At 50.1% G+C, this 25,028-nt stretch overlaps 1 protein-coding gene across 2 annotated transcripts in view; it reads left to right on the top strand.

Annotated features, from left to right (window-relative positions):
• Nucleotides 1-17,559, top strand: part of KIF1B (kinesin family member 1B) — a 125,823-nt gene extending 108,264 nt beyond the window's left edge. For both annotated transcript variants that reach the window (XM_029946162.1, XM_029946163.1), the window contains 11 exons: nt 2,648-2,762; nt 3,598-3,731; nt 4,713-4,774; nt 5,787-5,932; nt 6,119-6,358; nt 7,433-7,504; nt 9,481-9,602; nt 11,517-11,666; nt 12,010-12,202; nt 12,411-12,529; nt 13,199-17,559. In XM_029946162.1, coding sequence (XP_029802022.1) covers nt 2,648-2,762; nt 3,598-3,731; nt 4,713-4,774; nt 5,787-5,932; nt 6,119-6,358; nt 7,433-7,504; nt 9,481-9,602; nt 11,517-11,666; nt 12,010-12,202; nt 12,411-12,529; nt 13,199-13,241 — 1,396 coding nt within the window. In that variant the 3' untranslated portion in view covers nt 13,242-17,559. The remainder of the gene's footprint in view (nt 1-2,647; nt 2,763-3,597; nt 3,732-4,712; nt 4,775-5,786; nt 5,933-6,118; nt 6,359-7,432; nt 7,505-9,480; nt 9,603-11,516; nt 11,667-12,009; nt 12,203-12,410; nt 12,530-13,198) is intronic.
• Nucleotides 17,560-25,028: the final 7,469 nt, after the last annotated feature.

The following is a 25,028-nucleotide window of genomic DNA, read 5'->3' as shown; positions in this document are numbered from 1 at the left end:
AATTTACTTTGCTTAACCGAAAACTTGTCTTTTTTATGTTTTTTTTTCTCTTTTGCTTTTCTGTCTTCTTTCCTGGTTTGTTCTGCTGTTGCACTAACAAAAGTCTTTTGTATGTTTTTGCAGGCTCTTTCTTGATAAGGATATTCCTAGGTATTTTCTGTTTGCTTTTTTTGCACATGAAGATTCTAGTTTATCAAAATGCTTTGTGTCTTACGTTGCTTGGATTCCTATTTTAATTTAGTAGTTTTCCCCCGTGCAGACCTAGAATAGAGCCACAGCTTCTCCTGCGCCCTTGGCTCCCTGGGTTTTTCTGACGTGCGTAGCGTCACACACCGCTTCATAAGTGACGGGTCCGGTTCATAGTCTCATTCTGTTCACTCAGCCTGTCCATTTGATTCTCGAGCGCCCGCAGATTTTCTTCTGCTGCGCTTCAGATTAGAGCGTCACTGCCCCCTTTCACACAGAATCCCAGGCCCCGTTTTCTGTTCTTTGTCCTCTCTCTTTCAGAAGCTTGAAAGGTTTGTTGCTCTGTAGCTTTGCATAATTACTCACTGTTTTCTTTCTTTTGTCCTGCGCCATAGAAGAGACCAGTTTAGCTAATGGAGCAGCTGAGTCTGTGAGAAATAGGCTGTTTATTTTTAAACATTTCTCTTTCTGCTGTCAGGGCTACTTGTCTTATCTATTTATTTTCTTTTGCAGTAGAAAAAAAAATCCTGGTTCAATAGTGAGGGAAGCCTCTTCCCATCTCTCTTCATCTAATTTAGGGAAGAAAACTGAAGGAAGTGATACATGACAACATAGCCTAAAATGTCTGTCTGCTTTTTAAAGATACGCACGCGTGCGCACACGCACTGCCATGTTCAGAACATCTCAAGAAACCCATTTAGGATCATTTCGTAACCACCGTCGGAGCCCTACAGGGAAACACATCTCAGGACTCAGCCCGGTTTCTAATTCTAAATTCTCGTGCTAGCCTGATTCATTTGACATTTCTCACCAGTGGGGTTTCTTAACCACCGCCTCCGAACAATTGCCGTCTTCGGTGGGTGTTCCAAAAGACTGTGCTGCAGCGCCCCCACGTGCCAAATGGAACACCCCCCCCACCCCCCAATGCAAGTACAGGAAGATTTTAGTGGAGTCAGAACTTCCTTTTTGTTAGCCAAGGTTCTACCACTGAAATTTCCTCCTTAGGTTAAGTGAAAACCCAACCTGAAAACAGAAATGAGGAGGCTTTTCTTTCACAAATTCAAAACATTTGCCTCAGCTGAAAGAGAGCCGTGAACCCTAAATACTGGCACTGGGAGATTCTCGGCGGCAGTGACAAGGACTTCTGTCTGGCTTCCCCAGAGTAATAAATGCCCTTGCTCCAAGAAGGGGGTTCATTCCACTTGAGCACAGGTGTGTCCAGACCTTGTGCTGTGACAGGTAGGCCCCTTCCGGGTACCTTGACATTCACACAGGGACACAGTACAAGCAGAGTCTCGGGTGACAGAGCTCCCAGGGAGGGAGCTTCTGCCCAAATAGTGCTTATCACCACCCAGTGTTAGAATTTGCCTTAAACCAAAGTAAACTCTTTGATTGAAACAGGGCGATGTGGAAGTGAACTGTTTTCTCTCGACTGTTTCAGGGGAAGAAAACACAGGCCTGTGTTTAGAGAGAAAATATGCCGGTTATTTATCATAGGAAATCTAGAAAAGGCAGCAATAGCAAGGTTACCATTTGGGAAGGAGTTGGGAGGGGCGTACTGGGCAGGAAGCGGAGTGTGCAGAAACGGTTTCGAGCCGAGTCAGGTGAGGAGCACGCACTGTCAGAGGTAGACACTCGTTCCAGGTCCTGTGGGGGGCGTCGGGGGGACTGCGGGGAGTCGGGGGCTGGTCTGTACCTCAGCGCAGAGCTTGGAGATGAACCGCAGAATGGGCAGGACCGATGTCAGGTCAGGTCTACAGGGTTGTACCAGTAGGAAACGAAAAAGATACTAGAACAAGTTTAAAATGTTATAGGTATTTATGAAATCAAGCTTCTAGTTGTTATTTAAACAAATGTAAGATTGGTTTTCATGTGGATTTTTTTTTAGAAAAGTAACAAAAAGTAATTAGCCAGCTCTGCTTTAAAATCATTCTTTTACTGAAAAACATCACCTAGGGATACCCACTTGTTTTTTTATTTAAAATAAGACTCCCTGTACTTAGATTATTCTGTTTCCTCTGTCAGTCTTCTCAGTATGTTTGTGACATTTCCCAGCCTGTGATGACAGGCTTACAAACTACTGAGGCTTTGTTTCCTGCTCTCTTTGTTGACTGATAGAGGAGCTTACCTAGGCTTTCTTCCTTTAGTTTCTGTCTCTACCCACTTATCCTTTTCAGCTTAATCTCTCTGATTGATCTCTTTTATGTTTACAGGCAGAGAGGCAGGCTTGTCCAGGGAAAAAAAAGGCAGAACTGAGTGTCCCCAGAGAGCGGGTGGGGTGAGAGTCTGGGGACCTACCTTTTCCTCTGAGGAGGTAAAGGCTGCGCTCTATTGTTAGATTTTGATATATTGCAAGTGTTTGTTGGTGTAGGGTTCGGCAGTGTTACTGTCAGTGTTACTGACACCTTAACTATGTGACTTCGCTTCTTTGGATAATTCCCTCTTGCCTTTCTCACCTTAGGACCTTCTACCGTTTCGAGGCTGTGTGGGACAGCTCCCTCCATAACTCTCTCCTTTTGAACCGAGTGACACCCTATGGGGAAAAGATCTACATGACCTTGTCAGCGTACCTAGAGGTGAGGAGGCTCTGAACTTGAATGGCCACAAGTGACTAGCCTTGAGCAGTGGGCAGGTGACCGCAGGGGATGAAGAGGAAAGATTTGACTGATTTTTGTCAACTGTTCGCTACCGTTCTGGTTGTGGGAGAGTCTGTGCCTAGTCTCTGTTTAATCAAAAAGTCATACAACAGGGTGCTTGGCTGGCTCAGTCAAGAGATTGCAACTCTTGATCTTGAGGTCGTGAGTTTGAGCCCCATGTTGGGTGTAGAGATTACTAAAAAAATAGTAACAATTTTTTAAGTCCTCTGATTTCTATTAGAGCATCAGTTTTAGAAGCCTAATCACCATTCTTCAAAGAAGGTATGATTTTAAGAAAACTTGGCCTGTGTGTTTGCGCCCAGTAGCAGTTAACAGCACAGACCCTGGAACCAGCCCCTCTGAGCTCAGATCCCGTGCTGCTGCTTCCGCCAACATGTCCTTACACAGGGACTTATCTCTCTGCCTCAGTTCCCTCATTTCTTAAACAAGAGTTAAAATAATGGCATTTCCCTCAGAAAGATGTGCAGAGATCATATATGAGCACTTAGAACAGTGCTTGGCACATAGTCAATAATAAACATTAGCCATTATTACAGGAAAAAAACTTTTAAAAATATTAGAAAAATAAAGCAGATGCAAGGACTCCCGTCTGATCTCGCACACGCTGTCCACTGAGTTGTGGTTGAAGCAACTGGTAGAGCTGAAATCTTCCTGCCCCACGTCCGGGACCAGCTTTCCAGCTGTGGCCGTGCACGGACTCCTGCCACAGTGCTCCGTCTGCGTTTAATCAGAGCCCACCCCTTTCTGCTTTCAGCTGGATCACTGCATCCAGCCGGCGGTCATCACCAAAGACGTGTGCATGGTCTTCTACTCCCGGGACGCCAAGATCTCGCCGCCGCGCTCTCTGCGCAGCCTCTTTGGCAGTGGCTACTCAAAGTCACCAGACTCGTAAGTTTCTGGGACAGGTTTAGTTTCCCTTCGGTTCGCCTACTATAGAGTCAGCAGAGCCCTCAGTGCCCCTGGCTTGCTCTTGCGGGGTTAGCTTACAACCAGATGCCTGAAGTGCAGTAACTTTTAAATGTTGGCATTTAATGGGATACTGATGGAGGGACGAGTGTCTGAAGGAAGGAAGGGCATGACATTGTGAACACTCAACAATTTTGCAGGGACCAAACGCTCCTTGGATGTCATTATTTCTAACGGATTACCATTGAGATGTTCTTCTGTTAAAGATTTATTCATATTTAAGATGTATAGAAATTCATGAAGACCAATACCTGTGCGTCCCTACTCAGCGTAAAAAATACACGTCACAAGGGTGCCTGGGTGGCTCAGTCGGTTAAGCATCTGACTGTTGATTTCAGCTCAGCTCATGATCTCGCGGTTTGAGAGATCAAGCCCCGCGTCAGACTCTAGTCAGGCTCTTTGCGGACAGTAAGGAGCCTGCTTGGGGTTCTCCTCTCTGTTCCTCCCCCACACGCGTGTGCACATGCACTCTTCCTCAGAATAAACAAACTTAAAAAAATATATGCATTACCAACAGTGGTTCAGTAACCTTCCACATCACGTGCCCCCATAGTTGATGTTTATCATTTCATTCTGGTCAGACTTCCCCCTGCTCCCACTTGTCTCTCGTGGTGAGAAAACACAGATTTTTAATTTTTATCTTTGTATTTTAAACTTTAGGGTTTATCGTTCAATTTTATTCATCCTTTGAAGTAATTCAAAAGATTGGGAGGAAAACAAACTCCTCCCAGGAAAAATACACTTAAGTTGAGAATAAGAAAAGAACTAGGAAGTGTCTGCAGGTATACTTACGGGTGGGCTGTGGTCCCTCCAGAGGAGACAGCGCTTTAAGTAGAGAGAATTGAGATTTTCCTGTTTCCGTGCTGTGAGAAGTCAAACAAGTGTTTGTTTTAATTCAAATAGCAATCGCGTCACTGGAATTTATGAACTCAGTTTGTGCAAAATGGCAGACACGGGTAGTCCAGGTAAGCCGTGTGGGTCGGGGAGGCAATGGTTATCTTTGCCTGTGTTTGGAGTATTTTATGTCAAAAATCTATCTCACATGAGTAGGAAAAGGCTTTAGAAACCAGGTGTATCTTATAAGCCAGTCTTTTGGTGGTGGTGGGAGTTACCTGTTCCTGAGTAACAACGCTGGTTGGTTTATGGCCTGCAGAACGGATACAAAACCTGTGCTGAACAAAACGTTAGGAGGTTGTAGCAGACTCTGAAAACTTCGAGTGTCTTAGAATGAACTTGGCTTGCCAGGCCTCATAGCCATTTCCCTCTCCACTGTATAGCCCCAAAGGTAACTTGAACTTCCTGTGCCCTAGGAAGACGAGTTACTAAGTTGAACTTGTTCTGTGTCCTTTTGGATGTCTCCCTGGGCTGCTCTTGCTCCTCTGGCTTGGTGGCCTTAAGCAGCCCTTTGCATTTCTAGGTTTATAAACCAGAACATGAACAAAAATCAGGGTTTTTAAAAAAACATTTGAGAGGTGCTTGACTGGCTCCGTAGGTTAAGCATCTGACTCTTGATTTTAATTACATAAATTTGTGTCTTTGACATGTAAAAACAGTATAGTTTTAGAGATTAGTGGGAAATGACGGGCCTAAAGCTATCTGCCATCTGCCATCCTAACTGAGCTCCTGAATGTGGGGTGTGTGCGGGGGGCACGGGAATGGTCCTTCCCTACTTTCTTCATAGGGATGTGTTTTTGGAACCATAGGGCACAGATGATTTGACCTTTCTGTGTTTTCACATAACATAATAACTTGGGCATTTTCTCAGGTTGTGTTACGGTCATCACAGTTATCAAAGAATATAAAACTCAGTTTTAAAAGAGGTTCAGAAAATCGCTTTGGGGAAAAAGGGGTGAATTATTATTAATAAACAAAATCCCAGTGTCTTCATGTGCCATGTGTATGAATTATTAGTGTGTTTTGAGCTAAAAATGGAATCAGATTTTTCTCTGAATAAAAGACTTCCATTCTCTGCCCCAGGCATGCAGAGGCGGAGAAGAAAAGTCTTGGATACGTCAGTGGCATACGTGCGGGGAGAAGAGAACTTAGCGGGCTGGCGGCCCCGCGGGGACAGCCTCATCCTTGAGCACCAGTGGGAGTTAGAGAAGCTGGAGCTCCTGCACGAGGTACCCGGGGGCAGTAGGCGCTCAGGGGTACTCTTGGCCATGACTCCCCAAGTGTGGGTCACACGCTCACCTTCGCTGTGTGATCCTGGCTTTTCGGCTTTCGGTCGTCATAGAGGTACAATGTCTTGCTTATGAAGATCTTAACGAGCTTTGTGTTTGCTGAGGCCACCGTGTTGATCTTCTTAGGTGGAGAAAACTCGCCACTTCCTGCTGCTGCGTGAGAGACTTGGTGACAGCATCCCCAAATCCCTGAGTGACTCGTTGTCCCCCAGCCTCAGCAGTGGGACCCTCAGCACCTCCACCAGCATCTCCTCTCAGATCTCTACCACCACCTTTGAAAGCGCCATCACCCCCAGCGAGAGCAGCGGCTACGACTCCACGGACATTGAAAGCCTGGTAGATCGAGAGAAGGAGCTGGCTACCAAGGTGTGACTTCCTTTCTCTTTGCTGAGTGTTTTCCCCCATGAGATCCCGTGAACCAGGTGCAGTTTTCATTTTCCACCTTCTTTTAGGGCCTCCGTTTCAGGGACTATGCTAACTGGGAAGGTAGAATAAGATGCAGTTGCTACCCATACTGAGCTCGCAGGGAACCGGGTGACGAGCATGTAATAAAGGTGTGTGTCTGCAATTCGGGGGAGCCAGAGGAGTGGCCTCCATGGGCCGGCGCTGGTAGCTGACCTTGAAAGGCTGCACCAGAGGGAGCCTCATGTGCTGCAGCGTCAGCACTGGGGAATCACATGGGCAACGTGGACGGGGGCAGGACCAGATCTGGCAGGGTCTGTGGACTGGACTGGAGTTTAGAGTGTCGTGGGGTGATGCAGAAATATTTTAAACAGGTATTAGTGTTTTAGGAAGACTCCGTGGCCACAGTAAGGAGGGTGGGTTTGTGGTGACGAGGGACTAGAGGCACAAAGAGCTCTATTGTGGTGAGCCGGACGGAGCAGGTGCAGGTCTCAGCCGAGGCCAGAGGATGAGTAGTCGTGGAGGAGACACCGAGGAGGTAGAATCGGCACCACTTGTTGCCCAGATGGGGTGGGAGAGGGCAGAGGGGTCGCTGAGGATGGTGCCTGGCCATACGGAGCCTGGCCAGCTGGCCAGCAGTGGAATAGAGAAGGTGAGGCGGGGGGTGGGGGGGGCTTTGGTGTTGTATTGCTTCAATAGTCAAATGATCTTCTGGTTGGCTTAGGAAAATATGTCCATCCAGAGGCCTCCACGCCCTCTGGTACCGGAACAGATTAGAAGGGGGGCTGTTGCTCTAAACTGTGGTGCTGCTGGCAGCTACTCACTTTTGTAGTCTTGATTTGGCTTTTTTTATCCACTTAATTTCTTCTTCATTAGGTACCTGCCCGGCTTCCCTTGCTACATTCAGATTTAATTTCTAGAGCTGTTTGGTCAGCACCTGAGCCCCACTGTGGGTCTTAGGCCTGTTGTTTCTCTTCCTGCCTTGCATCCAGGGCTTCATTTCACCACCGAAACTTACACTTGCCTTTCTGTCCCCAGTGCCTGCAACTTCTCACGCACACTTTCAACCGGGAGTTCAGCCAGCTGCACGGCAGCGTCAGTGACTGTAAGGTGAGCTCACATCTCTTCTCCCAGGTCTCCCGACTTTCAGGGGCCTTCGGGCGGGTGTCGCATCGTGGGTGAGATTGCCGGACATACCTGCCTTTGTGTTTACTTCACTTTTTAGAGTCAGAACACGGACTTCTGCAGGTAAAAGTAGTCCCCTGTGTCTCCTAGGGTGTTACCAGATGGGAAAGGTTTTGGCTTTTCCCTGAATCCCTCAGAGAAGGTCCTGAGGGGCTGGTGCACCACTGTAGGTCAGGACACCAGAGGTCCTGAGGTTGGTGGCATAACGTTGCTGCTTCTGACAACGAGCGAGGTGAACACTTTAAGAGCCTTCCAGCATTCATGCTGTTCTAGTCACTTTGACCTTTCCTGCTGTTCCTTAGACACTCCGTCTTCATTCCTGCCTAGCAGATCTCTGCACCCTTGCTGTCCCCTTCCTTGGAATTGTCTTCTTCCAGAAGTTCCCATGATAGGCTCCCTTATCTTCTTCATTTTTCTGCTCAAATATTGACTCCTTAACCATCCTGTGTAAAGGCAGCAGCTCCTGAAACTTTCTGACCTCTTTCCCTGCTTTATTTTTTGCTGTAACGCTTACTGCTATCTGGCACTTTCCTTATTGAAGTATAATTGACAGACAGTGTTATATTAGCTTCAGGTGTACCACGTGGTGACTGAACAATTCTGTACATCGCTCAATGCTCACCACGATTATAAGTGTAACCCCCCTCTGTCTCCATAAGATGTTATTACAGCATCAGTGACTGTATTCCCTGTGCGGTACTTGTCATTTCCGTGACTTATTGAATTTATTTATTAAAAGAAATTTTTTTATCTTTATTTTTTGAGAGAGAGTGTGAGTGGGGGAGAGGACACAGAGAGAGGGAAACACATAATCTGAAGCAGGCTCCAGGCTCTGATCTGTCAGCACAGAGCCCGATGCTGGGTTCGAACCCACGAACCGTGAGATCATAACCTGAGCCAAAATCTCATGCTTAACTGACTGAGTGACCCAGGCACCCCTTTTTATTTTTTTAATGTTTATTTATTTTTGAGAGGGAGACACAGAGTCTGAAGCAGGCTCCAGGCTCCGAGCTGTCAGCACAGAGCCCAATGCAGGGCTTGAACCCATGAACTGTGGGATCATGACCTGAGTGGAAGTCGGACGCTCAATCGACTGAGCCACCCAGGCCCCCTCCTGTATTTTATAACTGGAAGTGTGTACCTCTTAATCCCCTTCATCTGTCTCACCCATCCCCTCACCCACCTCCCCTCATTTTGTTCTCTATATTTAAAAATCTGTTTGTTTTTTGTGTGTGTTTTAGGTTCCACATATAAATCAAATTATATGGTATTTGTCTTTCTCTGTCATATTTCACTTAGCATAATACCCTCCCGGGTCCATCCATCTTATCACAAATGGCAAGATGTCATCTCTGTGGCTGAGTAACACTGCATTGTGTCTATGCACCACAGCTTCTTTACCCATTCATCTAGTGACAGACACTTTTGGCTAGTGTAGACAATGCTGCGGTGAGCAGAGGTGTGCATATCCACTGAGGGTCCACTGGAAATAGTGTCTCCATTTGCCTTGGGTAAATAGTCAGTAGTAGAACCACTGGATCACAGGCCTGCCTGGCACTCCTCAGAGTGTTAGTGGATTTGTTTGTTGTCTGCTTTCTCCACTTAGAATGAAAGCTCCAGCGGGGCAGGGCCTCTGCCATATTCTTAGAATAGCGCCTGTTCCAAGTGCTGGGCTCAGAGACACAGGGTCATTATTTAATGCAGGAGGACAGTCAAAATAAAAAGCCAGCCTTGCCTCTTTTGTAAATGAGTCCTGTTGTGAGACTCTGGCCATACAATATTTGTATGTCCTAAAAAAAATACATACGTGCGTACATACATACATCTATCACAGCTCCTCGCTGCGGGGGCGTTGGGTGTTCCTGGCCGAATCTCACTTGCTGTCTTGTGTTCGCCTCCAGCTGTCCGACATCTCTCCTATCGGACGGGACCCGTCGGTGTCCAGCTTCAGCAGCGCCACTCTCACCCCCTCCTCCACCTGCCCCTCTCTCGTAGAAGCTCGGAGCAACTCTCTGGATCAGAAGTAAGTAACCTAATTTACTTTAAAAGAAATAAATAAGGGTTTTCTGGGTGGCTCCATTGGTTAAGCATCTGACTTGGGCTCAAGTCATGATCTCATGGCTTGTGAGTTCAAGCCCCACATGGGGCTCTGTGCTAACAGCTCAGAGCCTAGCGCCTGCTTCAGATTCTGTCTCCCTCTCTCTCTGCCCCTCCCCTGTTCATGCTCGCTCGCTTGCTCGCTCTCTCTCTCTCTCTCTCTCTCTCAAAAATAAACAAAAAATTTTTAGGGGCACCTGGGTGGTTCAGTTGGTTTTGCATCTGACTTCGGCTCAGGTCATTATCTCACGGTTCATGGGTTCAGGCCCCACATCAGGCTCTATGCTGACAACTCAGAGCCCGGAGCCTGCTTCAGATTCTACATCTCCTTCTCTCTCTGCCCTTGCAGTGAGAATAATTAAACATTAAAAAAATAAATATATAAACTTAAAAAAAATTTTTTCAATAAAAGGGATGTCTGGCTGGCTCAGTTGGTGGAGAATATAACTCTTGATCTTGGGGTCATGAGTGTGAGCCCCACATTGTTAGTAGAGACTACTAAAAATAAATATAAACGTTAAAAAAAAATAAAAGGCAAGTACCCAGCCTTCACTGAGATAAGCTAAGCTAAGAGCCCAAGGAAATGCTAGCCTTCCCAGAGTCAGGGGCGCTCAGCCGAGGCCAGGACCATCTGTCCCGACAGTCCTCCGAGGGACATGGGGCCTTTTCTGGACTTCGCGGTCCCAGGGAGATGCGCCTGCTCTTTCTGACCTGCGCCTCAGCAGCTTTCTGCACAAAAACCCTCAGTGCCTCTTCTGAATTCCTCTCTGCTCCTGTTGGCCTTCCATGCCCGCCCTTGCTGGCCCCCCAGTCATATCAGACAGAGGGGGCCTCACTGCAGGGAAAACAGAAACTACTTTGGAAAACAATATTTTGATGACACAATGAAACAGGTTGGTAAGAATAACAGAGACAAATTTAGTCTAGATTCCATGAGTCCTCACTGTAATCACTTCTTTGCAACTCACCACCAAACGCCTGTGCCCATCCCGGTGCCCCGTGCTCACCTGTCCGAGCCCACCGGGTCCCGTCCAGCCGCCTGTCCTGCGGCACCAGCCTGGCCACGGTTGACTGCGGCAGAGAAAATAACACAAGCAGGCAGTTTAATTAAATCAAGGATGACATCACCTACGACACGTTATTTTACGTGCCCCTGAGAAAAAAAAAGCACTGCCCCCTACAGTGGGACCTGCCGTCGATTGTAAGGTGCATCCCGACCTGAGAAGTGGTGAAGTGTGAAGAAGCTTTAGAATTGGTGGAATACGTGGCATCAGACTACGCTGCTCGGCAACGACAGGTCACAGTGCGGAGCACCGGCTCTCCTCACGTGACAGGCCTGGACTGGGCCAGCGGGCTCTGCGGGCCGAATCGTTCTTCCCGCTCATGCTTTCCCTGCCAGCCCCTCAGCACAGCGGTTCGCAGACGTTAGTGCACGTCGGCATCACCGGGAGGCTTGTTAGAGTGCAGGTGGCCGAGCCCCGGCCAGCGTTTCTGATTCTGTACATCTGGGGTGGGGCCCGACGCTGTGAATTTCCATCAAGTTCCCAGGCGAGGTTGATGCTCCCGGGCAGGGACTGCACTTGGAGGACCACTGCCCTTGTTGTGACCTTGGGACTAAATAGAAACTGGAAGGGAATGGAGTTGATGCTCGCAGCTTCTGACGGACGGCCCCGGCTGAATGTGGAATCAGCCTGCCTCCTCAGCCGAGCTCTCTGGAACCGACGTTGGCAAAGCCACTGCTGTTAAGGGTGGTCTTGTTCCTCCTGGTGAGGGGGTTGCACACATTATGCAGTGGCCTTGCTGAAGCTCCTTGTTACCCCAACCCCCCTCTCTTTTAAAGGACCCCAGAAGCCAATTCCCGGGCCTCTAGTCCCTGCCCAGAATTCGAACAGTTTCAGATCGTCCCAACTGTGGAAACGCCCTATTTGGCCCGAGCAGGAAAAAATGAATTTCTCAATCTTGTTCCAGATATTGAAGAAATTAGACCCGGGTGAGTACTGAATTGACCAGGAATGCCAGGTATAAAAGATAAACCAGCAGTAATTTGCTCTCTGCTCTTGAACATGAGGTGACTGTCACTCTAATGCCACTGGGATGTGGGAGGGGAGAGTTGGGCCGGGACCGTGCTCCACCTATGTCTTGCAAGGCGTCTGCTGTGGTGCTTTGTGCTGTTTGCAATATTGCTTGAGCAGAGAAGATTTGAGGCCAGAGAGATCTTTTGCCTGTTCTGTTCATCATAGGGACTGGGTCCAGGTGAGGCATACTTTCAGGGTTCTGAGGCCATGATTACTTCCTTTTTGTGAGAAACTGACCTCTGGAACTGTTCTTTTTAGCTCCGTGGTCTCTAAGAAAGGATACCTGCATTTCAAGGAGCCACTTTATAGCAACTGGGCTAAACATTTCGTCGTGGTCCGTCGCCCTTATGTCTTCATCTATAACAGCGACAAAGACCCAGTGGAGCGTGGCATCATTAACCTGTCCACGGCACAGGTGGAATACAGTGAGGACCAGCAGGCCATGGTGAAGGTCAGTCCTGCTCTCTTGGCTTTTTATTGCCACCATGTGCCCTTCATTTCTGAGTTCTGAGCTCTGGGTTGCGTGGCGTGGCATCTCTCCCACATGCCTGGTCTCTCGGAACCTTCAGTGTGCAGTGCTGGGCGCCTCTGACAGTGGCAGGGCGGTCCCCATTGTCAGCAGCCATCGTAACGCTCCCATCTGCCTGGGTCTCTTTCAGACACCTAACGTCTTCGCTGTGTGCACAAAGCACCGTGGGGCCCTTTTACAGGCTCTCAGTGACAAAGACATGAACGACTGGCTGTACGCCTTTAACCCGCTGCTCGCCGGCACCATACGGTAAGAAGTCCTTGTGGTTCCTCCTCCTCTTGGCTCTTGGCCCCAGCGACATCCATGCAAACTCGGCAGGAAGTTTTGTTCCCCAAACGTAGATTGAATATAGAGGAAGGACAGCAGTGTGAGTCTGGGTGTAAGATAGTGATGCCTCAGCTCCTCATGAGGTGTCACCTGATGTCCTGAATGGGTAAGAGGACCTGGTCACATTTGTACCCAGTTAATGTCCTGCTTTGACTTTTTTTTTCCAAGAAATTTTTTTCTTTTTTGAGTAATCTCTACACCCAGCATGGGGCTTGAACTCACAGCCCTGAGATCAGAAGTCGCATGCTCTGCCCACTGAGTCAGCCAGGTGCCCCGTGACTTTTTGTTCTTAAGGGTTCTGCAGCTAGGTCCGTGGGACTGAGTCAAGGGAAGGTGGCGAGAACCTTCACGGTCTCCCAGTATTCCGGCCTGTGGTCAAGCCTCTGAGCCTGTGAGGGGCATGAGTCCGGGCCCCCCGAATGGGGAAGACCATAGCTCAGCCTGCTTCTGCGGGGAGTCTGGAGACCTGGGCCATGGGTGCCCGACAGGAGGGAAGAAGCACAAGGAGGCAGCTGCAGAGCAAAGAGACCTGTGAGGAGACGGACATCTGGATCCGGCTTCTAACCCCTCCTTTCCCTCTGTCACCTGCAGGTCAAAACTGTCCCGCAGGTGCCCGAGCGAACCGAAGTACTAAGTGACTCTGCTGAGCGCCCTCACTCACCTTCGAGAGATAAAGAAAGTGTTGCCCCTCACTTCTCTGTGATTCTTGACGACCCCTCTCGTGTGTAAGCCTGTGGCGTGACTGCTTTCTCTCCTGTCCACGCTCCTCCTAGCTCTCTGGTCCCGTCTCCATTGCTCTGTATCCTTCTTTTCTCCTGTGCCGAGAATCGTGGTAATAGCATGTGGCCCAACAAAAGGGAGAAAAAAAAAACGAACAAACACAAATGACCCAGAGGAGATCTGGTGAATCTCCAAATTACTTTTTCGTGACCTTTGGCTTCCTTTTGTATGACAGGTCCGCATCTGACCACCCGTGATGTCTGTGCTGCTGTCTTTGGATATCTTTGTCTGTTTTTTAAGACCACATAATATGTTCTTTTTTCTTTTCTCTACTTGTGGTATCACTTTAATTTTGGGGGGGTGGCATCAGAGACTAAGGGAGGAAACATCTGGCCTTTTTTGAACCTGAAAGGAAAAAACTTGACCTTTTTCCCTTTCCTCTCTTTTTGTCATTGCTAATCGCTGCATTTTCCATCCAGGGAAAAGGTTGTAGTGAGCTTAGAAATGGCACAGGTACATTCTCTGAAATTGGAGCTTATTTAGAATGTAGCTACACGGTTTTCTCTTAGTGGAAGAGAGAAGGGGGGACATTTTACCGGGCCTGGAACAGCAGCTGCCGCTGACCCCATAGGAAGGGAAAAGCCAAGGACGTGGCCCGTGCGTCTGGGAGGACCGCGGGGTCTGGCGGCGGCTCGTGAGGAAGGACGGGCAGTAGGGCAGCTCCTCCCAGCGGGGCTCCTGCGAACTGCTCTTCTCTCCGAATTTCTCATTTCTCTTCTTGGCGTTAGTGATGATGGTACAGTTTGGAATTAGGGCCATGTCGTACACCACTGTTCCCCAAGGGGGGGGGCGACTCCCCTTCTCGGGGGCTTTGTTGTCCTTATAATTACGGCGACGCTGAGCAGTGACCTTGTGATCCTTCTAGCCCCCTTTCATCGAACAAGTGTTAACTTGCAAGTGTAGACTTGAAGTCTCCCTCTGAGTCCAGTGGGCATTTTCAATGATCCGTGTCAAATTGAAAATACTTTCAGTAATGCTGCTCCCCATGTAATCATAAATACGCAGACATGGCAGGCTTTGCCTTCTGTATCCCAGGGTTAGAGCCGCTCCCTCCCCACCACTAAAACAAAACAAAAGGACCCCTGGGGGCAGGAGGCGGTGTGCCCAGGCCAGGGCCCCCGTGGCTCGCTGCTGCGTCCGCCTGGCCTCTCCTCGGTGTCTTCATCCGAGGCGGAAGTATCGAGGCGGAAGTATCGCCGGAGGAATCCGAGGCGGAAGTATCGCCGGAGGAGAAAGGAGGACGCTCGCTGCTGCCGGTCTCCTTCTCTGACGGATCAGGGTCGTCTGCACCCGGAAGCCAGCGAGGAAGAAGATCGATCCTCCTTCTCTTCGAGCTGCCAGGCAGTTAGGTTTTCTAGGCGTGAGCTGGGGACGAGAAGGCCTCCCGGTTGCTCCAGCCGCCTTGCCAGTTGGCCTGGGGTGTTTGGTGCCGTCCTTGACCCCCCTCGCGCAAACCTCTGACCCTCGTCGGGTGTTCAGGAAGGTAGCTGCCCTCTCCCACCTTGTGGAGCCTGAGGGCCCCCAGCCGTGAGGTTGCCCACTCTGTGGGGTCCGGCAGCCCAGGCGGGGCTCGTGTGTGAGAGCCCGGCAGGCGCGCCGTCCGTGGACCCTGGCTTCTGACTTCCTGCTTGGGCTCATCTCTGGGGACAGGTCTCTCGGCTTCAGTGCAGTTGTCTTGCACAGGGAAGAAAAGTGAATCGTGGTGAGCTTAAGAGAAACGATAGAAATCACGGGCTGTGACCTTAGCCGAAAAGTGATCAATAAAAACTCTACAGTAGATTTCTAACTTTTTTTCTCTCCTTAAACATAGGTCATTAACTGTAACGTTACTTGTTTTCTAAGCGGTGCGTGAGACTTTTAGTGTAGTTAGAGGTTCCTGACGGACACGATGGCCCTTCCGGTGCGTACTGTCGGTGCTTCGCAGCAGCTCCTGGACTGGAAGGAAGTCCAGCTGCAGGGAGACGAAGATGAAATTTGAAGATTAGTCTTAGTGAAGGCACAGGTGCCGCTGCTGTTTGTCACGAAGCCTGACAGAGGGCCCTGTGTCTGTCACAGGGAGGTGGGGAGGGCTGAGGGGGAGTACAGACACATGAGAAGCTGAAATGACATTTGGTTTTTCTTCTAACTCAAACAAAACGGGCTGGGAAAGTCTTTGCTTTGGAGTCAGATACCAGGACAGGTGGGACTGGACGGTCATAGCACCCCCGGGAGGAGGGCCTCCTGCGGAAGGAGGACACGCACAGTCCTGCCTGCCGGGTCTCAGGCAGGTGCACTTCCGCCGTCTGAGGACAGCCCTCACGGGCGGCCCCTCTTCCTCCCGCGGCCCATTTTCAGATTGGAGTTGGAACAGTTTCGAGATCAGCGTTCCCTTTCTGGGCGGGTCCAGCCCTGCTGAGAAGCTGAGAGAGCCCTGGTGGCAGGAGCTGCTTATGAGGCTTTAGCTGAAGCCACGGTGGCAGGAAAGTTGTTACTTAATATGATATTAATATTGTATTCGTATTTAAGGAATAGTATTTAAGGAAACTACCTTTTGAGGGTTTCTTCTGTGTTTTTTTTCCCTAAAGCATTCCTTTAAACAAGCAACAAAACAAAAACAGAAAGGAAGAGCTCGTATGCAAATTAAGGAGAAGTGAGTGCCAGTTAAAAGTAAGCCTCCCCTCTCCTCCTTCCCCCTCGCCTCTCTCTGCCTAAGCAAAGTCTGGCCTCACAGCCCCACTCAGAGCCGGGCCCAGCGTCCTGCCCTCTGCGCCAGCCCTGGGGAGTCAGCCAGCTCTCTGGCCAGGCTGTGGGCCCCCCCCCCCACCAGCCGCACACAGCGGGGGGGCGTGGGGAGGGGCACCCGGACCCGGCACACCTGACGGAGCTCCAGCGCGCACTGTGAGCCCAAGGGACGGGACTTTTCCAACGAAGAAACTACTCCTCTTTTGCTTTTCTCTTCCCTTAGCTGCATAGAACTTACACAACTACTCATACTTTTGATGGGTTTTTTCAGCTCTTTTAAGGTGAAGGAGTGAGGTCAAATCATTGTGAAGGGTCTTTCGGGATCTAAAATTAAGCTGGCTTCTCCTGGCACGTATTTCAAAGCAAAGACTTTGTTGCCTGCTGCTTGTTCTAATTTACAGGGATATTTAATTTTGTAAGGTGTGTGTATATTTATAGAGCTGTGATTAATTGCACATTGGACTGGAAGAGAGCGGACAACCCGCCGTGTGGCAGCTGTCGGTCCTCCATTTCCTCATGCTGTGCCCACGCGGCCTCCGGGAGGGGATCAGGGCTTGCTTGTCTGTCTGTTGGACTCGGGTCCTTCATTTTTGCTTTGGGTTCCCTTGTTAAAATGTGATGGCTAACCTGCTCCCTAAAAAGAAAACACTAATTCTGCTGCTGCTCACGGAAGGTTTGCTGAATGTATTTTAAACAGGACTCTGGCTCGTGCACACCACAGCTGTCCTCTGTGGCCAGACCCTTACTGTATGTAGCAGGGACGTATGGATTTGTGCTTCCTTAGCAAATTGAAATGTCAGCTGAGAGATTTTCTGCTGCTGTTGTTCAAAAGGCCATTTCAGAAAGTTGCATTCGAGCCCCATGGAATCTTAGGAAAGCCTGTGATCATTTAATGGAAAGGATGAGAATTGATACAAATTTCATGTTAAAAGCTGTGCTCAGAAGGTCGAGCTGAGGTTGGTCTCTTCCCGAACCCTGGCTGTTGTGTGTCGTCTCCATGTCTCCGAGTCCCCTTTTTCAGGCTGCACATTCTGGCATCTGCTCCCCCGAGGAGTCCATCGGCCTGCTTGCGCCAAGGCGCCGCCCGTCGGGGTCCCTCCTCGCCACCTCGTGCGCTGCAACAGAACCCATGGAGCATACGTGGCCTTTTCGAACCAAGACTTTGCAAACTGATCTCTCCCCAGTAAGGAGTTGAGCACATTAGCAACAATGTACATTATTAATTTCAGATTTTCATTTTCATGTTTTATTATGTAAATATGATCCGATGTTTGGAGCTTGAGTATACAGAATGTAAATATAGTTCTTGTATTTGTACTAATTCTGGTTCTTTTGCTGTATAGCCTTAGATGTGCAATGCAGACATTATCTAACTGTGTACGGTAACCTTGCATCACGGACCTACTAGTGAACGAGGTAAAAATAATAAAGGTACAGCCAGTGCATCAGAAGGCTCCTGGCATGCATTTGTTCTTGCATCCTTGGAAAGGTATTTACTCAAGATTCTTTTTTCTGGGCTCGCGGAGAGACTACGTTTCTAGGACACAAGTTACCGGGCTGTGCCCCCCGCTTTCTTTTCTGATCTTTCAGAGGAGGGTCAGCAGAGAGCCAGCTGCTGGGTTTGGTGCCCTTCCTTTGGAAGTGCTTTCCTCCCACCGGTTGTCTGGGCCCTCCCGGAGCGTCTCTTCCCGTGCCTGCTGATGACGCTTCGGTGGCCGTGTGCTTTTTCTAGAGGGACAGGTTGAATTGTTCACCCCGTCTGCTTAATTTAACAAATTGCCGTCGGGAGCAGAGCATGAGCTGCGACCACCGTCCTGGTTGTTTGCGGAGAGACAGGGCGGGGAGCAGCAGCATTCGGGCAGAAGGCAGTGTGGCCGCACCCTGGCATTCCCGTCCCTGTGAGGAGGGACCTTGTGACACGGATGTGGAATGTGGGACGGAATGTGGGACAAGTGCTCAGTGAGAGCAGATGGCAGCTGAGCGGAAGGTGAGAGGGTGGGAGGGAGCGTCTTTTCGGACCGCGTGGTCCGGGAGGCCGTGCTGGCGGGAGGCCAGAGCGGACCCCTGAGTGAGGGGCACACGCGCACGCGAAGCCCCGGGCACAGAGGTCTCCAGGCAGAGACTCCACCCTGGGGGACACGAGGAGGTGTGGGGGAAGGGGGAGAACACCCTGGACCCAGGGCGCCAGCAGGTGAAATGGGAAGCCAGTGAAGGGCTTGGGGAGATGTCACGTCGTCCTGTGTGTGTTTTCCAAAGACCATTCTCACTGCTGAGCGGGAAGCAGCCAGGTGGCATGTGGCCAGGGGCCAGTGAGGGAAGGGAGACAAAATGGGAAATTGTTACTCCAGTGCTCCCCGGGGCGGGGGTGGCGGCTTGGACCCAGTAGGAGCGCTGCAGGCTCGAGATGTCAGACCCTAACGGTCTTCGGAGGTGACTCAGGACGTGCGCCCGAGCGCAGAACGGCACGGCCACGGCCAGAGATGCAGCCGACTGGGGGAGCGGCAAGGGGTGGCGCCGAATGAAGGTCATGTTCACCTGGAGATGCCAAAGTCCCCACCTGACTGTCCAGTCACTGAGGCAGTTCGAGTCAGGGCAGAGGAGGGGCCACAGACAGACACTTGAGGGTTGTCAGCGTGAGGGTGACAGAGAACGGCGAGAGGCCAGGAGACCCGGGACTGAGTAGCGGCGTCTGAGGACCAAGGGTTGGGGCCTGGAGCACCGCAGCAAGGAGTCCAGGGGGGAAAGGACAATTATGCGAAGACGAGGAAAGTGGCCTTGGGGAGAGTGACACGTGGAACCATGTGAAGGACACGTTTGCAGAACTGTGTCCAATGCAGCCGCCAAGTTCAGGGCAGAACCAAGCGGTGACCACAGGTTTGGGCACAGGGAGGTCTAGGAAGTTCGAGGGAGCTGGAGAATACCATCACTATTCCCCAATTTCAGAGCCAACCGAGAAACAAAGGACTGAGGCACACGGCAGATCAAACTTACCTCCTTAATGACGATTAAAGGTTCGATTAGAGAGAGGATTAGCGGGCTGGTGATCTTGGACTTAGCATGCACCAGACCCCTGCAGTCACACTGAAACATGGATTCTGCCTGAGCAGGCCTGGGGTGTGGTCTGACATTCTGCATTTCTTTTGTTTTGTTTTAAATTTATTTACTTGAGAGAGAGAGAGAGTGCATGCCCGGGCACACAAGCAGGGGGAGGGACAGAGAGGAGAGACAGAATCCCAAACAGGCTCCATGCCATCCACACAAAGCCCAGCGTGGGGCTCGAACTCAGAGGAACTGTGAGACCATGCCCTCAGCCGAGATCCCGAGTCAGACACTCGGACGCTTACCCCACTGCGCCACCCAAGTGCCCCTGACCTTCTGCATTTCTGGTCGGCTTCCAAGGGACAGCGGTGCCGCTGCTGCGGGCCCGCCCCGAGTCACGGAAGTCTGGAGGAACAGTGGCCGGGCTGTCCGTGCTTCCCGAACTCTGCAGTGGTGGTTTCTCTCCTGGGGGGTCTGTGTGGGGCTGGCAGACACAGGGACGTTCCCAGGGGAGGAGAAGACACGAGTGCCTCTGCCCCAGCAGGGTCATGGGTGAGGAGACCAGTGTCACCGGGAGTGGTGCCAAAGAAGGCCTACCTGGGGTAGGTTCGGGGGAACAGGAGGAGAGGACGTTGAAATAGTACAGAAAGTTCTTGCAGAGATTTGTACTGCAGGGGGAGAAGGGACAAGGACACAGAGTCAAGGAGAAGTTTTTGTTTTGAAGAAAGAGAGCTTTTCTTTTTTTTTTTAAGTTTATTTTTGAGAGAGACTGCACACAAGTAGGGGAGGGGCAGAGAGAGAGGGAGACACAATCCAAAGCACAGAGCTGTCAGCGCAAACCCTGATGCGGGGCTCGAACCCACGAAGCACAAGATCATGACCTGAGCCGAAGTTGGAGGCTTAACGGACTGAGTTACCCAGACGCCACGAAGGAAGGAGAAAGCTTTACAGACGTGCGCGTGCAGACTGGAGCCAGCGAACGGGAAGGGAGACGTGGCGATGGGAAGAGACCAGAGTGGAGAGAGAGCCTTGCAGGCTGGCCTGGCGGGGAGCTGGGTCTCGGTCCTACAGGAGCGCCACCGCGTCACCACAGTGTCCCGAGGCTGCCGGGGACAGCGGACAGCAATGGCCAGTGCCGGGGGCCTCTTCTGACAACGGTCCTTCCTCATGGGACTCACCGGTCAGAGAAGTCAGGTCAGCTCCAGGGGTTATGTGGGGCCACGCTCCCCTGCACTCCCCTGGACATTCCAGCGGGACACTTCGTTTTACAGAGTTGGTTGTCCCCCACAGCCAGACCTCTCCCAGGGTCGTGTCAGCTCCGTCCCTCACCGGGGTCGCTCTCTTGAGAGTCCCCTCGTCTCTCAGGAGGCCCCACGGGCCTGCGCGCATCGAATGCATCGCTGTTCTGCCTGGTGTTCCTGGCCCTCCCCTGTGGGTCGGGTGCCGAGACTCTTCCCTCACAGGCTCCTAGGCTCTGCGGTCTGTTTTAATCCGGCTTTTCTGAGTATGTCACCTGCTTGCCCCTCGCGCTTTTGAATCTGTGGTCTCCTGGCTTTTCCTAAAACTGCTTTCCACCTGGCAGGTGAGCCGGTCCTTTGAGTTCCTTTGCAGGAATTCGAGCAAGTGACTGTGGCCGGGGATTTTCAGATCTGCTCCAACTGGTATATTTGTTAACTGAGCCACCCTCTTACATCAGCCTTTTTTCTTCCCTGAGAGAGCTGAGCAGGACTGTTTTTGTAGAATTCATGCCCCTGCTTTGACTGGGGATTTGGGGATTTAGGGCAAGACTAGAAGCTAAGGTGATTAGCACAGCGAGTTGACTTTCTTAAGCATTCTAAGCCGAGCCACTTGAGGACTTCCTGCCCCGTAAAGGTGGTGAAGGTCGGTGCGCTCTGGCCGCAGCAAGCCCGGCCGAGCTCGGTCACGGGCGGAAGAGGCTTCGTCCCAGCCCCGCAGGTCTTAGATTGCGGGGTGCCCGTCAGCAAGAACAACCAGGAAACTGGGGAACCAAACCCAGAGTTTATTATCTTTATAGGACCTGGAAACTGGCTGGGCCCACCCAGCAAGGCTACAGTTAGAGAACCCGGTCTGGGCTCTGCTTTCTCGGGGGGCGGGAGGGGCTCCAGGGGTTAGCAGGGCTCACTCTTTATTGGTGAATGTAAAACAAAAGCAAGAATTTAAAGTGGGAAGAAAAAACAAGTGGCCCCAACGGTGGATTTCTAAACCAACCAAGATCTCAAAACAGAGGAGCCCGCGGAGGGAGCCAGCGGGGGGAGAGGGGCCGGTGGAGAGAGCGTCCTTGGAGCCAGCAAAGCTGAAGTGTCAGGCACTTAGAAAAAAGAGAAAACCCGACCGTCAGGACACCTGCCTCTTCTAAATCTGTTTGTGGTAGTTTTCCAACGGCCCTGGGAACCAGCATTTTTTGCTGACTGCAGAGCGTGTAGCATTAGTAACAGAAGAAAAAGAACAGGGGCTCTTGGATTAGGTGCTTAAACATGTTTGCCTAATATGACGTCTCTTCAGCGGTAACTTGGGTGTATCCAGATGTTTAGTCACGTTGACTCAGCATTTCTCTCGCTTGCCAAATCTCAGACGAGAGCAATCAATTTGTTCCTCAACAAAACCCGATGGTAGGCTTTCCTTGCCACCAAGCCCCAAGGAGGAGGAAAGAGGGAAGCAGAGACCCTTAAGCAGGCTTCACCTTCAGTGGGGAGCCTGTCACGGGGCTCGATCCCGTGGCCCTGGGATCAGGACCTGAGCCAGAATCAAGAGTTGGACGCCAGCCACCCCGAAAGTTAATTTCTATTTAACTTCCCTTTTAAGGTCAACTAAAGGTCTCCAATATGCAGCTAAACCCAGTTTTGCTGGGGAAGTTTCTGTCACTCTGCCTGATTATGGTCTCTGCTCTTCCTGTGAGGACGGGGTCCTGGCTCTGCCCAAAAGTTCCGTTGTGCCACTGACTAGCCGAGAAAGCCAGCTTCCCACCGAGGCTCCGTGCACGTTACATAGAATGGCATCTTAAAACTGGGTAGCCATTTGAAGTTTGCAAGGCACTTTCCTAGGTATGGGGTCACTTTGCCCACCCAGGGAAGGAGGCAGGACAGGCAGGAGGCAGTCCCCCTGCCATCAAGGACCCTGCAAACTTTTTTTTCTTCTTTAAATAAACTCTGCCCAACATGGGACTCAAACCCACGACCTGAAGATCAGTAGTTTATGTGCTCTACTGACTGAGCCAGCCAGGTCCCCGAAGAACCCTGCAAACTCTCGTTCGCTCCTGGAGAGTAACAGGACTTGGGGAGGCTCCTGATCCCTTCATCCTTCTCAAAGCTTCTCCACACATTCTGCCTGTTGGTGTCTCTCCCCCGCGCTCTGAGGCTGCGGTGCTGAATGCAGCCTGCCGAAGAGAAATGCCAGAGGAGGCAGGCCCAGCACAGGGTCTATGTAAGTTTGCCCCCAGACCCAGAGCGCCCCCCGGTGGACCCCGGATGAAGGCCCTCGGTGCAGACAAAAGGGCAGTGCTGTGGGGGGAGGTCCGGCCTGGCAGTGTGAAGAGGAGTCACTCTGCAAAACATAAAAAGCCATAAAACTTGGAAAAAGTACTACAAACATTGCAAGACTCTGGAAATCGACCAAAGGCAGACACATTAAAAGGCATTTATTCTTGGCAAAACCTGCTAGAGCTTCAGGTAAGAGCAAAGGAGGCCCGCAGCCCTCTTCCCCGGGCTGCCCCCGTCCCCACCCCCACCTGCACCGTTTCCGTGTTGGTAAGGGAAGCCGTTTTACGAGATCAGGGCCTCGCTCCGAAGGGGGCATACCTGACCGCCCACGGTTTGGGGCTGGAGGGGGAGAGCTGTAGGGTTGTTTAATCAACTAAAAGCGGCAAACCTAGTGAGAAATGACTGAGGCAGGCAGCAGACCAGCCAGAAAATTAACAGGGGACTCCGGAAGCGAGAGCCCCACAGGAGGGAGGACAAGGTGAGCACTCAGCACATCCCTAGCCACTGGGAAGCCTCACAGGTACAGGGGAGACTCTGGGAGCGCAGCCACAAGCCGGAGCCACAGCTGTGTGTGCGGCTCCCGATGCGAAGGGACATGCCGAGGGTGGGAGCCTGACAGCCTCTGGTGGGTCTGGGCGCGACTCCCAAATCCTCAGCTGGCAGCTAAGTTAGGTAGAGACCGATCAACCATCAGGAAGCCAAGCTAAAAATATAAGAATAAAAAAATCTGGACAGAGTGTACTGGCATGTATGAAATGGGGGTTCTAAGAGGAGAGGAAAGAAAGGGCAGAAAAAATATGTGCGGAATTAAGGGCTGAACACTGCCCGAATGTGTTGAAAGATACTCATTTATAGTTCGAACCCTGTGGGCCTCAGTAGGATACCCACAGAGGGACCCACACTTAGATACATCATAGTTAACCTACTAAAAACCAGTGCAAAGGGATAGTTCTAAAAAGAGCAAAGCAAACCAGCTCACCATATACAGTGAATGACAGTAACCAACTACTAAGCAGAAACTAAAAGTCCAAGCCACTGAAACGAGGTCTTCAAAGTGCTCAGAGAATTCTCAGTAAGACAGGATTTTATACCCAGCAAAACTGTTTTTCAAAAACGGGGGCAAGTTAGAGACAGTCCCAGATTAAAAAAAAAAAAAAAAAAAAAAGGAAAGAGAGAGAAAAGAAAAATAGGGCTGGCAGAGTTGTCCTACAGGAAATACTACAAGAAGAAATACACAAATACTAAAGAAAGGCCTTGGGATAACAAGACAACAACAGAGAGTAACTGAAGTTCACCAGAAGGAGTAATGATCCCTGGAGTGATAAATGCATAACAAAAAGGAGAACACTTTATTGTTTTATTTAATTTTTCTTAAAAACAATGTTTAAACTAGCAATTATAACATGTATTGTTGGGGTTATGATATATATTGATGCATATAACAGTAACAGCAAAAGGGATGAACAAGGAAATGGAGCTCTATGGTAGCAAAGTTGCTATATTTTACCAGAACTTTCAGTACTAAGCACGTGAACACTGTAATAAAGTTATAATTATAATCCAGAGACAGCTGCTAAGAAAACAACTAAAAAAAAAAGATATAGTTAAAAATCAACCTAGGGATTATAGTGGTACACACACACACACACACACACACACACACACACACACACTAACACAAAAGATGCAGTAAAAGCTGAAAGCTGACCAGAGGAACAAAAACATGAGACGGAAAACAAGTAGCTAAGTGGTATCCATCCATATATCCCACTTTATCAATAATTACATGTGAATAGATTAATTCCAATCAAAATGCAGAGACTGTCAAACTAGATTTTTAAAAACGAGATCCAACAATATGCTGTCTACTAGAGATGATTTAGATTCAAAGCCACAAACAGGTTGAAAGTAAAAGATTGGAAACAATTGCCATGCAAAGAGTAATCCGCAAGAGGGCTGGAACGGCTATAGCAACACCAGACAAAACCAACTTTAAGACAAGAACTGTTACTGGAAATGTTAAAAAGAAAACCACAGGTCCAAAATGGTGGCACTTAGATTAAGTCCCCAAGTTAGAAAAACAACACCTAACCTAACTGCAATTTCAACCCCCCCCCCCCCCCGCCTCCAAAATGTAACTTAACCAATTAACATGGGAATTTCCTGGTCAGCATTAGGAAATTTACTGATGGACCCTCTGCTCCCTCGCGGAAGGCAGCCTTGCCTAAAACAACGGATTCTTTGCTAACAATTTGCTTTTTTCCCCACTTCCTCTCTACCTTCACAAGCCTTTCCTTTTCTGTAACTTTGGAGCTCCTCTCTATTTGCTAGACAGGATACTGCCCTATTCACGAATCAATTAAGAAAGCCAATTAGATCTTTAA

The sequence above is a fragment of the Suricata suricatta genome, chromosome 8 (assembly GCF_006229205.1).
Source record: "Suricata suricatta isolate VVHF042 chromosome 8, meerkat_22Aug2017_6uvM2_HiC, whole genome shotgun sequence".
Taxonomy (NCBI): Eukaryota; Metazoa; Chordata; class Mammalia; order Carnivora; family Herpestidae; genus Suricata; species Suricata suricatta.
This window is presented reverse-complemented; position numbering and strand designations above follow the sequence as displayed.